The sequence below is a fragment of the Chiloscyllium plagiosum genome, unplaced genomic scaffold, assembly GCF_037043375.1.
Source record: "Chiloscyllium plagiosum isolate Xiang-an unplaced genomic scaffold, Cpla_swu_hap1 HiC_scaffold_5, whole genome shotgun sequence".
NCBI lineage: Eukaryota > Metazoa > Chordata > Chondrichthyes > Orectolobiformes > Hemiscylliidae > Chiloscyllium > Chiloscyllium plagiosum.
In genome coordinates this window covers 131,980,571-131,998,623 of record NW_028270143.1, presented here as the reverse complement: position 1 = coordinate 131,998,623, position 18,053 = coordinate 131,980,571, and the positions used below count along the sequence as shown (strand labels likewise).

The window sequence follows — 18,053 nt, the reverse complement described above, 5'->3', positions numbered from 1 at the left end:
ACACTGTCCAATATTTTAAGAGTGCAATAAAGACAACTTCCTGATCACACTTGAATAGCCATGATGTGGAGATGCCAGTATTGGACCGGGGTGGACAAAATTAAAAATCATACAACACCAGGTTATAGTCCAACAAGTTTTTGGAGTGCTACTCCTTTGTAAGTAGCTAGTGGGGAATCATCATAGGACACAGCATTTGTAGCAAAAACTGATGCGATGTATTGGAACAAATCTGAATTGCTGTTAAGTCTTTAATCACTTAGAATGGGGATGCAGGTTTCGACTGATTAATATGTAAATCCTAGAACTTCTTTCAAGTCACAGTGCTGAGGTAATTTACTGTTTTATCCGTATGAAAAAGGTGACATCTCAGCTCAGACAATGCATTAAAGGTGTGAGATTTGAGTTTGTCTATGTCCCAACCTTGAGCCAAACTGGTTCTATTTCCAAAGCAGGAATTGATAAAATGTCACTTGGACTTACTGCCTACAGATTGTGTGCTTTTTGAACCAAATAGAATGTAGTTGCAGATATAAATTCACCTCACAGACTTACTTGTGTGCACGTATGATAGAAAACCCGCGAGAGAGAGAGAACAAGTGCACAAGAGAGAAAGACAGAGTGCGTGAGCGAGAATGTGTGCGTGCATATGAGCATATCTATGCGTGCCTTGACATAGTATACGCATACACATGTAATGGACTATATGCCTGTGAGTGTGCACACCGGCACGAGGGAGAGACAGAGCGAGAGCGAGAGCGCGAGAGCGAGACAGCGAGAGCGAGAGAGAATAGTGTAGTGGGGTCACCTGTATTTCGACATGAACCCAAGATCCTGATTGAGGCCATCCTCTTGGGTACTATCCAATTCATGGGAATGAGAAGGAACTCCCCAAGAACAACACTTGATACATATAATTAAGGCTTTGTATTGAGCCACAGCTGGGGGCTAACCAATCTCATCAACAGAAAAGAACACAAATAAACAACGGCTGGGTTTAGTTCGAGAGCTTTGGGATGGGTAACTAAGCCAGCGGTAGAGACTATTTTTGGAATACACAAAAGACTGATAATATTGTTTAGTCTACCCATCCACCCACTCAAAAACCTTAAAAAGAAGCAGTTACTTGTATTTGTTCGAATTGAGAAGCCTCTTTTGGAGACAGACCGGAGGAGATAAACTGGGACATAGATTTCACACTTACACTGGTTACCTTTCTCTTGATATTTTCTAGTAAATGTTCCTGACCACGGATGAAGTATACATGCTGAAACTCTGTATCGTCCTTGTCTGGTTTCACAAGCCCACCTTGCTCAATGTTCACAACTTTACGAAAGCCATCTGTAAAGATAAACATATCCCGGAGGCAGGGGCAAATGTCAGAATGCAAATGGCTGTATTTTGGGAAGGAGGTCAAACATCAGAGGGAAAATAAAGATTTTGAAGGTTGATGAACCTCTGCATTGTGTGTATATAACAGTTATATTTGTATAAGCACACAAAACAACAAATAATGGGATTTAACGCAAACAGGCCTGCTTGACTAATCTTCAAGACTGATCTGACTGACCGTGGTCAAAATTCCATTTTCCAACCTGCCATTAAAACCCACTTTAACCTAAAGATATACTCTGCTCTCCTACTTTAGTACACAAGCTTTCAAATTATAATGTCTAACTGAAGCTTCATCAAGAGTATGAAAGGACAATGCTAATTGATTGGACCATGGTTGGCATGGAGGTATAGTAGGAACTGTTAACTGTCAATCTTGGATGAATTGTTTAATTAAAATTAAATGAAACTCAGACTAGGCATATAACTTGAGAGGGTATTGCCACGGGAAATGAACCAGGGATTGGCAGTCTCCAGAACTCTTCATTTAGGAAAAGGTATACTGCATGGATAAATTACCTTTGCCAACAAGTAACAGGAATGTGTGATCTTTAGTATGTGCAAATGCAAGACCAACTGACAATCCTAAAATGGTTGTCAGTGTAATTTATTAGATACTCAATATTACTTCATAAATATTGTCCAGTAGCTAAATCATATCCAATGCTGGACATGATGATCTGAGATTTACAAGCAAAATATGGACCAGCACAATTGGCATGCTTCCCCAGAGCTTCTTTGAAGGAATGTGTTTTTTGATATGGACCACTGATCACTGGGAAACAGGGCAACATGCCTGGCATCACATTGTTATGGAAGCATGAACCACATTACTCTCTTGTGTATTTGGAAAAGCATTGTTTTGGCTTTATGGCATCATCCAGTCAGTGGAGAATAGCATTCATGGTTATTGCAAAGCAGTAGCATGAGGTTGCTAGGTTTGCTTGTTGATCAAATTTTTGAGACATATTCCCTATTGTACAGCACATCGGTGAGATCTCTTTCGGAGTACTGTGCACAGTTCTGGTCACTCTGCAATAGGAAGGATATTATTAAATTGGAGGGGGATCAGAAAAGATTTACCAGGATGTTGTCAGGAATGGAAGGTTTGAATTATAAAAATAGGCTGGATAGGTCTTCTTACTAGACCATAGGAGGTTGAGGGTGACCTTATACAGGTTTGGAAAAACAGGAGGGGCATAGATAGGGTGAATAGAGAGAGAGTCTTTTCCCCTAGCGTGAGTGAATTCAAAACAAGGCAGCATATTTTTAAGGTGGGAGGAGAAAGATATACAAAGGACACAAGGGGCAACTGTTTTTACATGTGTGGTTCATGTGTGGAATGAATTGCCATACACAGTGGCGGATGGAGGTACAGTTACAACTTTTGAAAGACATTTGTATAAGTAAATGAATAGGAAAGATTTGGAGGGAACATGGTCAGTATAGACTAGTTGGATCAAAAGGTCTATTTCTATGCTGTAGGAGTCTATGACTCTCTTGAATTGCTTGAAGGGATGAGGGGTACAGAGATGGAGGATAAATCAAAAATATTATCTAAATATGACAAGCATTGTTAAAATAGAGTCAATCCTACAGTTGAGAGTGGGAGCATATCATTCAGTACCAGAATAAGGGAATGAGAGCACAAAAACACAATTAGCTGCCTTTATCTCTCATGAATAGCTGATTAGGATTCTTCAATTTGTAACTGATAAAAACACACCAAATGATTACCATTTTGTCAGACACATACTCTATGCTTAATAAGCAGTAAAGCATATACCAGCTGCCACTACTTACACATGTTGAGCTGCCGGACGAAGCTAGCCATGTTATTGTGTTTGAAGTATTTTGGAAGCACCTCTTTCGCAAAACGTCCTTGGTCAAAGACATGGAAACTGTTCCCACTCTGCAGAGGAGAAACAGATGATTAGTAAAGTTGACAAACGCTGATCACACGCAGAAAGAATGACTGGTGCATTAAGAAGAGATGAATAACTTAATTTACAATGTCGGTGCTCCAGTGAGGAACTGATTAAGTACTTAATACAGTTAATGGCAGCAAATCAGAATTGATCTAGGATTACCTTGGAGCAAGGGAGCAATCTCCCACAAGAGTCTTCAAACTGTATTCATTGCAGTTTCTGTTAAGTCAGATAAGTGTACAATATGAACAATTCTGTCACAACAGTTCCAATTTGATGGGGGACAACACAATTTCCATTAACTGGATACAAATGTAGTTAGTGAGTTTGAAAGAAACTCTTTGTTGGGTTCAGAGGTTTTGGATTTGCTTGCAACTACAATCAAGTTGCAAAACATACAGAGGAAAGATCCACCGGTGATTGATGAAACAGGAAGTGACATCATTTCATGCTGTTTGCCAGAGCAGATCAAAACTAGCTGTTCTACTCTCGCCCTTCTTTTAGTACTTGCCTTATTTTGATGAAAAAGGTGCAATGGGTTCTGACGTATTTTTTCAGGCAGCAAAATACTCAATTCTCTCATATCCAATTAAAACAGATTTTCTAGTTTATTAAATTACAAAAAAGATTACTAAACTTTAAATGAAATATAAACCAAGTAAAATCAGATTTAAATTGTGAAGGAATCATGCAACTCTTAAGTATTCATCTGTGGTATGGTCAAAAATTATGGAAGAGGCAAGTTAGCTCGCAAGATTTCCATTCATTTTACTATTTTTATTTGTAAAAACTAGTTTGTGGGAAGTGGTATCATTGGCAAGACCAGTCATAACTGCTTGAGGTGATGCACTTGACCAATATTCTTGAACCACTGCAGTCAGTCAATGTGGTGTAGGGACGACCACAGTGCTGTTTGGAAAAGGTTTGATCAAGTAACAGTCCAAGAATGGCCAATATAGCTCCCAGTTAGAATGGTGTGTGGCTTGGAGGGAACTTGCACGTGATGGTGTTCTAATGTATTTGCTGCCCATGACCTCATTAGAGATTGCAGGGTTGGAAGGGGCTGTTGAGAAGCATTGGTGCATTACTGCAGTGCATGTCGTAGAGTCATAGAGATGTACAGCATGGAAACAGACCCTTCAGTCCAACTCATCCATGCCGACCAGATATCCGAACCCAACCTAGTCCCACCTGCCAGCACAGGGCCCATATCCCTCCAAACACTTCCTATTCATATACCCATCCAAATGCCTTTTAAATGTTGCAATTATACCAGCCTCCACCATTTCCTCTGGCAGACCATTCCACACACGCACCACCCTCTGCATGAAAATGTTGCCCCTAAGGTCCCTTTTATATTTTTACTCTCTCCCCTAAACCTATGCCCTCTAGTAGTGGACTCCCCCACCTCAGGGAAAAGACTTTGTCTATTTATTCTATCCATGCCCCTCATGGTTTTACAACCTCCAACACTCCAGGGAAAACAGCCTTTCCCTATAGCTCAAATCCTCCAACCCTGGCAACATTCCTTGTAAATCTTTTCTGAACCCTTTCAAATTGCACAACATCCTTCTGATATATTCCTGTCTATACCTGACATATGCTTCCTTCTTTTTCTTAACTGAACCCTCAATTTCTTTAGTTGTCCAACATTCCCTGTAGCTACCAGCCTTTCCTTTCACCCTACAGGAATATGCTGTCTCTACCACTAGTAACCAGGTTGAATATTTTCCATTAACCACTACTTGCTGCCTTCTTTCAGAAAGCCAGTTTCTAATCCAAACTGCTAAATCACCCCTAATCCCCGTGCCTCTGCATTTTCTCCAACAGCCTACCATGTGGAACCTTATCAAATGCTTTACTGAAGCTTTATAACTTGAACTTTTAGATCTGGTAAATTCTTTTCCATCACTATTTTAAAACTAATATAATTATGGTTGCTGGCCTCAAAATGCCCACCCCACTGACATCTCAGTCACCTGCCCGTTCCCAAGAGGTTTTGCACCTTCTCTGTTAGGTACATCCACATACTGAATCATAAAATTTTCTTGTACACGCTTAACACATTCCTCTCCATCTAAACCCTTAACATTGTGGCAGTCCCAGTCTATGTTTGGAAAGTTAAAATCCCCTACCTTAACCCTCATTATTCCTACAGATAACAGAGACTGCCTTACAAATTTGTTTCTCAATTTCCCGCTGACTATCCCCCCACTCCCCCCCCCCCCCCCCCACCGAGAATATGTGTAGGGTATAAGCAAGCAGGGAAAGAATTAAGCTTTGAATTTTGTGAAACAAGAGTTTCAGCTGAGCATGACTCAGATTAGATAAGAACTTACAGTTAACAATGGGATACTGCAGGCAAGAGTAATGGGTTATCAAGGGGGAAAAGCATTCATTATGTAGAGCCAGTTAACAATATTGGAAGCATTCAGCATGTGAGGTCAATTTAAAAAGGTGAAAAGTATTCATTATGTGAAGCCAGATATTCATTGTATAACAGCAGATGGCTTAATCTTTATTATTGACACTTGCTGACTGTAAGTGTCACCCAATTCATATGTATGTTGCCTTATCTGGCTGCTCCTCCCTGCAAAATGCCGATTATAGTTTATTGAGAAACTCCTGTTCCAGAGAAGACCGTGAACTCATGTCTCTGTTCACATGGGCGATCATCCTCTCTCCTTCTGGCATAAAGATGAAGGAGGTAAAACTACAGTGAGACTCTGAGCGTTTTGCTTCGACTGAGGGGGGGACATGGGACAATACTCCACTTTACTAGTTTAAATCCTTCAGCAGCTCTAACAAATCTCCCTGCCAGTATATTAGTCCCCTTCCAATTCAGGTGCAATCTTTCCTTCTTGTACAGGTCACTTCTACCCCAGAAGAAATTCCAATTATCCAAAAATGTGAATCCTTCTCCCATAAACAAGCTCCTCAGCCATGCATTCATCTGTTCTATTTTCCTATTCCTACCCTCACTAGCTCAGAGCGCTGAGAGTAATGCAGATATTTCTACTCTCGAGGACCTCCTTTTTAAATTTCTGCCTAACTCTCCATATTCTCCCTTCAGAATCTCATCCTTTTCCCTTCCTATGTTGTTGGTTCCAATGTGTACAAAGACTTCCTGCTGGGCCCTTTACGCTTTGAGAACATTCTGTACCCTCTCTGAAGCATCCTTGATCCTGGCACCAGGGAGGCAATACACCATTCTGATTTTTTGCTGCTGGCCACAGAAACATTTGTCTGTGATTCGGACTAAATCCCTTAACACAATTGATCTCTTGAAACCAGACATACCTTTCAATGCATGACAGCAATGGTACGCATTGCTTCTACAGCCATGTGGTGGAGGTGGTGATCAAATGGGCTGCTTTGGTTTGGAAACACATAGCATAGAATGTAGTTGGAACTGGACATTTCTGTCACATTGCTGATTTATGCCTTGTAGCTGAAGACGATGTTTTGGGAAGTAAGGGAGTTAGTCACTATAAATACTGGACCTTTGGCCTGCATTTGAAGCTATGATATTTAACAGCTGGTGCAATTCAGTTTCTGGTCAGTGATAACCCAGAGAGTTGAAAGTGGGGATACGGCAATGGCAATGTCAAAAGTAGATAATTAGACTCTCTCTTGTTTGAAATGGTCATTGCCTAACAACGTATGGTACTTACCAGCCCAAGGCTGAATGCTGTTCAGATCTTGCTTCAATTGGACACTGACTGGTGAACTGAGAACACTATGCATTCATCAGTGAATAATATAGCGAGAGAGCCAGGATTAGGTTAAACATGAATTTCCGTTCGGTTGTGGGGCTGGTCAACCTGTCATCTCACTTCATTACATCACATTCTTCTCATACTTCATGTCTGGTGTGCTCAAAATGTCAAATGTATTACACAGACTTGTATGCGTGTCTAATTTTAAGATGATCTGCCCCGAGTACGGAATGTAGTTTCTGACCAGACATTTGCCTGTTAAACTTTAGACATGTTCTTGTAATTTAGCATTTTTCTTATCTGTGGTTTAACAGTGTATATTGAACTGATAACTTTTGCATCAGTTTTAAATTCTCTTCTGTGATTGGATCTATTGCCAATAAGATTTAAAATAATTTGTTGAAATTTGCATCATGAAAGGATAACACATCGAAACCATGTAGCTGCTCAAGGGCCTGGGACAGATTTCAAAAGGTTTGTCACTATTTACTGATGAAAGAGAAATCTGAAAACTACGAGCTAGATGGCAGGATGCCACAGCTTAATAAGAGGCATTGAAAAATTGCTGCTGGATGATTAAGGAGGTCATCACAATCACAGGATAACAGAAAGGTCATGGCCATGTTTCCAGACAGTGCACACCATACCCGACTACTTGCAGTCTGAATGTGTTTTCTTAGATCACCCTCCATTCTTTTGTACATTATCACTTCAAATCTATGACCTCTCATTCTCGTTCCTTTGAAAAGCAGGATCAGCCTCTCCAGATCTAATCTATCTAGCTCCGTCATGAGTTTGGAAACACAATCAGATTTTTCTCTGAACCACCTTCTCTCCAAGGAGTCTCAACTTCTTCAGCCTGGCCTCATAATGAAATTTTTCTCATTCCTTGAAACCATTATTGTAAATAGCTTCTGCACTCGCACCAACACAATCACATTTTTTGCATAGTGTGGCAACTGTACTCAAAACTACAGCGGAGGTCTGATAAGTGTCTTGTACATGTTGAATATCATTATCTTGTTCTTGTCCTACACAACCACATTAATAAAGCCAAGAACACTATGATTCATTGACTGTTCTCTCCACCTGTCCTGCACCCACTTCAGAAATTTTATTTAGCCTTTCAATGCTTTTCTGACCAGAGTGAATCACCTCAAGCCTCTTTGCATTGAACTGCCAACTAATCTCCTACTGTACCAACTTGTCAATATCCATTTCAGAACTCTACACTGTCACCCTCTCAGTTTACCAACCTTCCAAGTTTTGGGTCATTGGCAAACTTTGAAATTGTTCCTTGCACATCAAGATCCAGATCATTCATATATAATCAGGAAAAGGGAAGGGACCCAATACTGACCCCTGAGCAACTCCACCAACCTGAAAATATATTATTTGATTATTACACTGTTTCCAGAACTCGGGAGACTTCTCTCAAAGTGCTTCAGAGAACATCTTCGGGACACATGCACCAATCAACCCCACTGCCCTATGGCCGAACATTTCAACTCCCCCTCCCACTCCCACTCTGCCAAGGACATGCAGGTCTTGGGCCTCCTCCATCACCACCCGACGCCTGGAGGAAGAACGCCTCATCTTCCGTCTCAGGACCCTTCAACCCCAGGCATCAATGTGGACTTCACCTGTTTCCTCATTCACCTCCGCCCCGTCTTAACCCCAGTTCCAACCTTCCAGCTCAGCAGTGCCCTCGTGACCTGTCCCACCTGTCCATCTTCCTTCCCACCTATCTGTTCCACCCTCCTCTCCGACCTATCAGCTTTACTCCCACCTCCATCCAACTACTGCTCTCTCAGCTACCTTCTCCCCTGACCCACGCCCCTCCCATTTATCTCTCCAACCCAGAGGGACCCATCCTCATTCCTCATGAAGGGCTTTTGCCTGAAACGTCAATTTTCCTGCTGCTCGGATGCTCTCTGACCTGCTGTGCTTTTCCAGCCCCACTAATCTTGACTCTAATCTCCAGCATCTGCAGTGCCCACTTCCGCCTTATCCTCAAAGTTTGTACTCTATCACAGAGTATTTCTATTACTGCTGTTGAACAGGTAACTACAGTATAATCCACGGTGGGAGTACCTTCACTTTTCAAGATGGCAGTTCACTAGGTACACAGGTAATTAAGGCAAGGCTAATATCTGTTGCCCTTACCAGAAATGTGCACATTCCATAAACAAACAGAACAATCCTATCTGTTTTAGGAAGCAAGTCCATCCTGCCCTTTAAGCAATGCTCCACAATTATTGACAATACAGCCCTTGTGCAACATACCAGAGGGGGGGAATTGCTCCAAATGAGATTTGAAGCTTCAACAAGAGACCAAATTCTAGGCATTAGAGCCATGTTTCACTACATGGTGGCACAGGATGATCATGTGACAATTTCAATTGTCATAAACTGTACTGCTCTCTGCAAAGAATCAGCTATCTGTTCGCATTGAGAGAACAGATGCGCTTTCTGGTAAGAAACATCATAAACTTGCCCCTCCCGTTTCCATTTCTAAAGGATGACATACAAAACATGATTGCTAGAATCAGGTTAATAGGTTGGTTAAGGAGGTATACAGGACACTTGCCTATATCAGACATAGCTTGGATGGCAAGACTGGGAAGGTTACGTTCGGATTGTACAAACAAAAAAAGAACACTTTGGTTAGGCCACAGCTTCTGCATTACAGTTCTGCATTCGCACAAGAGGAAGGGTTTATTGCATTGGAGGGGGTACAGAGGAGATTCACCGGGATGGCGCAGTTTAGCCATGAAGAGAATAAGCTTGGTTTGTTTTCTTCAGAGCAGAGAATGCTGAGGATTAACTTGTTTGAGGTGCACAAGATTATGAGGGGCAAGGACAGGTGTGCCTCTTCACTGGAAGATTAATGACAAAGACATTGTTTAAGATGAAGGGCAGGTGGTTTGGAGGGGATTTGAGGGAAATTGTTTTCACCCAGAGGGTAGTGGAAATCTGGAATGCACTGCGTGGGAGAGTAGTAGGGGCAGGAATCTCTCAATCTTGAAAAAAAAATGTACATGGATGAGCATTTGAAATGTCATAACATTCAAGACTATGGACCAAAGTGCTGGAAAATGACATTGATGTAGATAGGTTAGCATTGACTCAATGGGCCCTCTTCTGTACTGTCTTCTCTTTTGATGAGATGACACTTTCTACGCTTCAGCTGATACATCTTACCGATAAACTATTAAAATTATCTAAACTTGCATTCCATTAGACGTAATTATAGAACATAGAAAAGTACAGCACAGAATAAGCCCTTCGGCCCACAATGTTGTGTGAGGATTAATCCTAATGTAAAATAAAATAACCTAACCGATGCACCCCTCAATTCACTGCTGTCCATGTGCATGACCAGCAGTTGCTTAAATGTCCCTAATGACTCTGCTTCTATCACCACCATTGGCAAAGCATTCCATACATTCACAACTCTCTGCATAAAGAACCTACCTCTGATGTCCCCTCTATACCGTTCTCCTAACATCTTGACCCCTCGTACCTGTCAATCCTGCCCTGGGGAAAGGTCTCTGGCTGACTATGTTATTACTTCAAATACAGCATCATGTTTATGTAAAAGGTATCACATAAATGCAAGAGAATGTCCAAGGCACATCATTTAAAGAGTAATTATACAAAAACAGGCACTCAGTTACAGCAGATGTTAAAAGGATGATTTAAAAATTTACTGCTGTCACCAAATTTAAATAGGATCTTAAAATTAGAACCAAGAGATGGAATGCCTGGAGGGAATACTTCAGACTAAATCGTTCAAGGTATATCTTGAGAAAAGGGGCCACATCCTGGAGAGAGTTCAATGCAGGTTAACAAGAATGATAACTGGACTTCAGGGTTATGGGGAGATATATTACAAATTAAGCCTTTATTCTCTAAAATTTAGAAATGTTAAGGAGTGATCTAATCAAGATCTTCAGGATATTAACAGAGAAAGAGAGGGCAGAAAAACTATTTCCACAAGTTGGAGATTCAAGAATCGGGGGCAGTGTCTACAAGGTAGGGCAAGGCTACTCAAGAGAGATGCTTGAAAACACTTCTACATGCAAAGGAGTAATGGAAGCATGGAATTCATTTCCTCAAAAGGCAGTTGATACTAATGCAATTGTTAAAGTTAAATCTGAAATAGAAAAAAAACTTTTATTAAGCAAGGACATCAAGAGATATGGGTCCAAAGCAGTCATACCGAGTTAGGCCTTGATCAGCCTTAATCTCATTGAAAGCCGAGCAGGCTTAAGGGGAGAAATGGTCTACTCCTGTCCCTGTGACACACATTCCTGATTTGGCAGACTTTATGAAAGAAGGTATTACCCTGGTTGTACTTCAGCGTGAATGCTTTTTTTAAAAAAAATGTATTGATGGCAAGGTCAGCATTTGTTGCCCATCTTAAATTTACCTCCAAGAGGAGCTTTGGAACTGCCTCACGATAGTGTTTACCCCCTTAGTGGCTTAATGCAACTGAATGACTTGCTGGGCCATTACATAAAGCAAATTACATTGCTGGAAGCATATACAAGCCAGACTGGCAAGGATAGAAAATCTTTTCCCCTGTAGGACGTTGGTGAACCAGTTTGGTTTACTTATAACAATATAATTAATTATTTCATGATTATTAATGAGACTAGTTTATAATTTCAAACTCAGTCATCCATTTAATGAGGGAGGTCGTGGCATAGTGGTAGTGTCGCTGGAACAACAATCATGAAAATCAGTCTACTGATCTGAAGACACAGGTTTGAGTCCCACTTTGGCAGATGATGAATTGTGAAATCAATGAAATTTGGCATTAAAACCAGAGCAATGGCAACCACGGAACCATAGTCAAATGTCATTTAAAAACCATCTATTTCAGTAATATCCTTTCGGGAAAGAAATCTGCCACCTGGAGGCACAGCAAGGTGGCTGTCTCAGCTTTTTATTATTCACTTGTGGGATGTGGACGCTTGCTAGTTGGGCACCATTTATTGCCCATTCAGAGATGCCCTTAAGGTGATGATGAGCTGCTTTCTTCAACTGCTGCAGTCCATGTGCTGTAGGTAGACCCACCATGCCAATTAGGGAGGGAATTCTGGGATTTTAATCTGGCAATACTGAAGGAATGGCAATATATTTCCAAGTCAGGATAGTGAGCAGCTTGAAGGGGTACATGCAGGTAGTGGTGCTCCCATGTATCTCTGTGAACTTAAGGATGCAGCATCCACTAGCATAGCTGGCAATTATCTACATCCCATTAATGAACATTGAAACAACTCCATTCAATTTGAAGTCTCCCAGTGGATGTGATGGATTTGAACTCATGTCTTTAAGTCATTATTCCAGCCTCAATCGTAATTTCGTAAAATTATTACTAGACATCATCCTGCCTCCTAGACTGGTGTTGATCAGCGAAACAATCAGATAGGAAAGAAGATGCTTAAACTTATTTCAGAATATTTTCCAATAACCTGGTTTCATCTGCTTATGTGCATCTTGCTGGTTACTTGGCGATATCAAAGAATTAATTTACTTACTGACCTGCAAGAAATTGAATGTCCCGGGGTTAAGGTAGCGTGTCTTTGTCTTTTATGTGGAATGTGGGAGGTTTACCTGGCCATTTCCTTGTCATTCAGGGATGATTTACATTTTCGTCCAGAAATCAATACGAACATCACAGTTGGAATTTCACTATTCCACTATAGTTACAAAAAACAATTTGCAACGGGTTTGACTATGAAGAGATGATTTGCATTACATTGTTTCTGGAGGTGGGGTGGTCACCGTGACTGAGAGAATGGCTGGGGGTTGTCTTGTGGACATTACTAATTGTGATGTAAAGATTTTGTATAAAAGAAGGACTGTTTCCTTTGTTCAGAAAGAGCTTTTGCCACGAACCTGTAAGCCCTGCGAGGTGCGTGTTAAAAGTTGCTCCAGAGAGCACTTCCCCGGTCATGCCTCAGAATCATGGCGAGGAGTTTTCAGAGTTTCTCCAAAGCTTGTACTGTACTCTGCTGAATAAATTTGGTTGCTTGTTCACACAGGTTGGTGTGTTGCAGTTGCATCAAGTGCGTACAGAACCTCTGGAAAAATAACTTATGAACTGTTCCTAAACTGATATATAATGCTTTACAGTGAGAAAGGAGCTAATTGTTCATTTCAGTCCAACACCAGCTCATCTACATCACAGCTGGAACCAAAGTTAAAAAATCACACAACACCAGGCTATAGTCCAACAGGTTTATTTGGAAGCACTAGCTTTCGGAGTGCTGCTCCTTCATCAGGTAGCTGTGGAGCAAGACCATAAGACACAGAATTTATAGCAAAAGATCACACTGTCATGCAACTGAAATGATATATTGAACAAACCTCGATTGTTAAGTCTTTCAGCTTTTAGAATGGATTGCAAGTTTCGGTTCATTAATATGTAAATCTCAGAGCTTCTTTTTAAGGACCTTCTTGAGGTAACTTAAGGTTTTATAAAAAAAAAAGCGATATCTCAGCTCAGACAATGCATTAAAGGTGTGAGGTCAGAGTTTGTCTTGAGTCAGACTGGTTCTATTTCCAAAGTGGAATTTATAAAATATTACATGGATTGACTGCCTGCAGATTATTTTGCTTAAAAAGCACACAGTAGATCTGCAACTATAATTCTGCAAATGCAAATTCACCCCACAGACTTAGATGTGTATGTGCATAGATCAGAGAGAGAGAGAGAAGCGAGTCTGGGCAAGTGAGAGTACATGTGAGACAGTGTGTGTTTGTGTGTGTGAAGGCTTGGTCCAGTATGCCCGCAGTCTGTGGCAGGACCAAAGACATTGAGTAAGCGTGTCCACCTTCACACTACATTAAGATCATATTGGAGGATGCTCCCTCTTTAAAGTTAGCAAGGCGGTCTGGGGCTAAATGGACCCTGTGGAGAATCTTCAATTGCAAGGTGTGGGTCCTGTTGCCAATCGCGATCCTTCTTGCATTTTCAGAAATATCCCCCCATATTTCAGAAGAGATCTCAACGTAGAGCTCTCTCTCTTATACCTTACAGAGCTGCTCAGTCTTGTCTAAGGGACCCTCTCCCAACAGGTGATAAGCGTTGCTAATACATAATGTACCCTATGCGCTCAACACCCTCTTCTCCATGTTGGATGTATAAGAATCAGTTAGAAGTGTGGTTTTATTTCGTTTGAAATTTCTAATTTGAAAGAAACGAAAGAGGTCCCTACTGGGCAATTCATATTTCTGAGCCAACTGGTAAGACATCAATATATCCCCTTCAAATAAATCACCAAGGCAAGAGACGCCCCCAGTCATCCATAGTCCATCATCCCTGGCTGAAAGCTCAGCATGCTGTGGGTAGCAAAAATGATGATTTGGTAATACTGCCCTCACCCTGACACGTGCCCTCCATGCCTTAACAGTATTGATAACTATTAGGCTATGGCAATATTCCGTAACTGTTCTCATTATGTCTAAGAACAGCAGGCTAATAAGGGGCATCTTGCCTGAGATGCTTTGACGTGCAAAGTGACTGAGGGTTCCCCCGTGCCCATTCATTTAAGACAGCAACGAGCTTAAATTGATAGTTTTTGATATCTGGGAGGTCCACTCCACCCAGTCTGTACGGTAACTGCAACTTAGTCAATTTAATTAGGAATGTGATAACAGATAAAAGAACTGAACCAGCTGATCAGTCTTCTAAACATTTGCTTAGTAAAAAGCAGAGGAAGAATTTGCACAGGATACAAGCGGGGCAGAATGTTCATTTAATAAGGGGTAACCGAGCTAACCAAGAGATCGGAAGGGCCTCCGATCGATGAAGGTCCTGCTTGATTCTGTCGAATAAATGGGCAAAATTGGCTTTAAATAGGTATATTTACCCACGTTTTTGACCACCTAAGTAGAGAAAGCCCTTCTGCGACCACCTAAAGGGGAACAGAGATCCGCTCTCAGGATCAGACACTCTCGGGATACCACCCATGGGCATAGTCTTTAATTTTGCAAAATTGATCTTCAAACCCGAGAAGCCACCAAATAAATTTATGCATTGTATCAGGTGTGACACTGACACTGTTGGGTTTGAGAAGAACACAAGAAGTTAATCTGCATACAGTGTGATCTCGTGACTTCATCCCAACTTCTGGAGCAGTTATATTGGGATCCCTACATATTGCTTCTGCTAGCGGTTTGACCACAAATGTGAAAAGCAATGGTGACAAAAGACAACCCTGTCGACTGCCCCCACAAATATTAAAATTGGATGACTGTACACCATCGGTGAGGACAGCAGCAAGAGGATCACTATACAAAACCTTCACCCAGCTGGTAAAAGCCTCAACCAGGCCAAAGTATGAAACAGATATGACCACTCAACCCTGTCAAATGCTTTTTCCACATCTAAGGAGATCACCAATCTATCTACTGACCACTGTTGACATACTTGAATCATGTTAAGTAATCTCCTGACGTTATTTGTCGATCTGCAACCTTTTGCGAACCTCTTCTGGACCTCCTTAATGAAAGAGAACAGAACAGTTTCTAGCCTTAATACCAGAGTTGTAGATAGGATTTTGAAGTCGACATTCAGGAGTGAAATGGGCCTATAGGAAGCACAGTCCTTTGGAGCCTGCCCATTTTTTAAGAAGAAGAGAGATGTTTGCCTCTCTTCGAGATGGTGGGAAGAGGCCGTGACTATGGTGAATCGTTAAGCATACTAAGCAATGGCCCTGGTAACATACTTATAAATTCCTTATAGAACTCATTGGCGAGCCCACCAGGACCCTGCGCCTTTCCATTTTGGAGTTGCCTCACAGACCCCTGCGGCTCTTGCTCTTGAGCAGGGAGCATTCCTGGAAGATCCCTATCTTCCAAAAAAGACTCCATCCACTGCTGAACAAAGAGACCTTGGAGTGCAGATTCATAGCTCCTTGAAAGTGGAGTCGCAGGTAGATAGGATAGTGAAGAAGGTGTTTGGTATGCTTTCCTTTATTGGTCAGTGTATTGAGTACAGGAGTTGGGAGGTCATGTTGCTGCTGTACAGGTTATTGGTTAGGCCACTGTTGGAATGTTGAGCGCAATTATGGTCTCCTTCCTATCGGAAAGATGTTGTGAAACTTGAAAGGGTTCAGAAAAGATTGACAAGGGTTGGAGGATTTGACCTATAGGGGAGGCTGAACAGGCTGGGGCTGTTTTCCCTGGACCGTCGGAGGCTGAGGGGTGACATTATAGAGATTTACATAATTGATGGGCATGGATAGGGTAAATAGGCAAAGTCTTTTCCCTGGGGTTGGGGAGTCCAGAACTAGAGAGCATAGGTTTAGGGTGAGAGGGGAAAGATATCAGAGAGACCTAAGGTGCAACTTTTTCACGTAGAGGGTGGCACGTATATGGTGGTACGTGTATGGAATGAGCTGCCAGAGCAAGTGGTGGAGCTGGTACAATTGCAACATTTAAGAGGCATTTGGATGGGTATATGAATAGGAAGGGTTTGGAGGGATATGGGTTGGGTGCTGGCAGGTGGGACTAGATTGGGTTGGAATATCTGGTCGGCATAGACCAAAGGGTCTGTTTCCATGCTGTACATCTCTATGACTCTATCTCGCACTCTCTCACAGCTTTCAGATTGGTATAGCTCAGAGTAAAATTTCTGAAATGCTGTATTAATCCTTTCAGAATCATCTATTAAATTTCCAGTGTCCTCTGATTGAGGTAATGGCTTGGGAGGCACTCCTTTTCCAAGCAAGGTACGCTAGGTTCTTGCCCAGCTTATTCCACCGTCAAACAGCCTTTGACTTGCAAATGTAAGCTCCCCCTTGGCTGTCCATGTGAGCATGGAGTTCAGTGCAGACCAAAGTGTTGTGATCCCCTGCAGTTTAACCAGCGAGGGCCTGTCAAAGTATGCCTTTTCAGCTACTTTCAAACATGCATTGTTGCTCACCCGTCTGCCACTTCTTACTGGCTGAAGAGGAAATGACCAATCGCCTAGCATAGGCTTTAGCAGTTTCCCAAAGAATGGATGGGCTACTGGCCAAGTCTAAATTAATATCTAAAAAATCCGTGAACTCTGTAGAAAAGAATTAAAAACAAAACTTGCTATCCTTGAGGATGATATGGTCCAGTTGCCAGTGCCTCTAGTCTACCACAGTATCCTACTCTTAAACATCAAATATACTTGGGGCGTGATTGGAAATAGTGATATTGCCAATTGTACATGACATCACCAAGCCCAGATGTGCTGAGGTCAGAAAAGGATCAATCCTGGTATGGCATTTGTGGGTTTGAAAAGAATGTCAAGTCCCTGCCATTAGGGTGAAGATGCCTCCAAACATCTACCAACCCCAACTCAGCACACAAATCCGTTAATTGTTTAGATTGCAAGAAAGATATTGGTGGGCCTTTGGGCAATCTGTCTATCATAGGGTCCATTAGACAACTGAAATCCCCTGCTACGATAATATGTCGAGATGCAAGGTTAAGCAGTCTAGAAAGTGCATCTGTCAAAACTTCAGAGGGTGGGCCGGGTGAAGGTAAACATTTAAGATCCCGTATTCTTCCCCATGTATCAAAGCTCTGTGGATTACAAATCTCCCGTATGTATCTTCAATACACTAATAACTTAAATGGGAAATACTTTCAAATTAAAATGGCCATCCCTCTACTCCTCGTATTGAGAGATGAAAAATAAACTGTCATATTCATTCTGTTGCAGGTTCAAATGCTCTGCATCATCCAAATGTGCTTCTTGTAATAAGGCAATATATACCCTCTCCCTTTTAAGGCTGGAAAGTACCTTCTTCCTCATGACAGGCAAATGATTCCCCTTAATATTCCCTTAGGTCTCTTTTATATCTTTCCCCTCTCACCCGAAACCTATGCCCTCTAGTTCTAGACTCCCCGACCCCAGGGAAAAGACATTGCCTATTTACCCCATCCATGCCCCTCATCATCCCAGACAACATTTCATGCAACTTATTTCCAGAAAGGAGACTCTGCCAAGTCCTTTTTAACG

The 18,053-nt window shown here is 41.7% G+C and overlaps 1 protein-coding gene across 2 annotated transcripts in view; it reads right to left on the bottom strand.

The window, feature by feature from the left end:
• The window catches only part of hsf1 (heat shock transcription factor 1), a 105,411-nt gene that overhangs the window by 61,973 nt on the left and 25,385 nt on the right, over positions 1 to 18,053 (bottom strand). For both annotated transcript variants that reach the window (XM_043690949.2, XM_043690950.2), the window contains exons 2-3: positions 3,196 to 3,304; positions 1,205 to 1,341 (exon numbers count right to left, since the gene is read on the bottom strand). In XM_043690949.2, the coding sequence (XP_043546884.1) occupies positions 1,205 to 1,341; positions 3,196 to 3,304 (246 nt within the window). The remainder of the gene's footprint in view (positions 1 to 1,204; positions 1,342 to 3,195; positions 3,305 to 18,053) is intronic.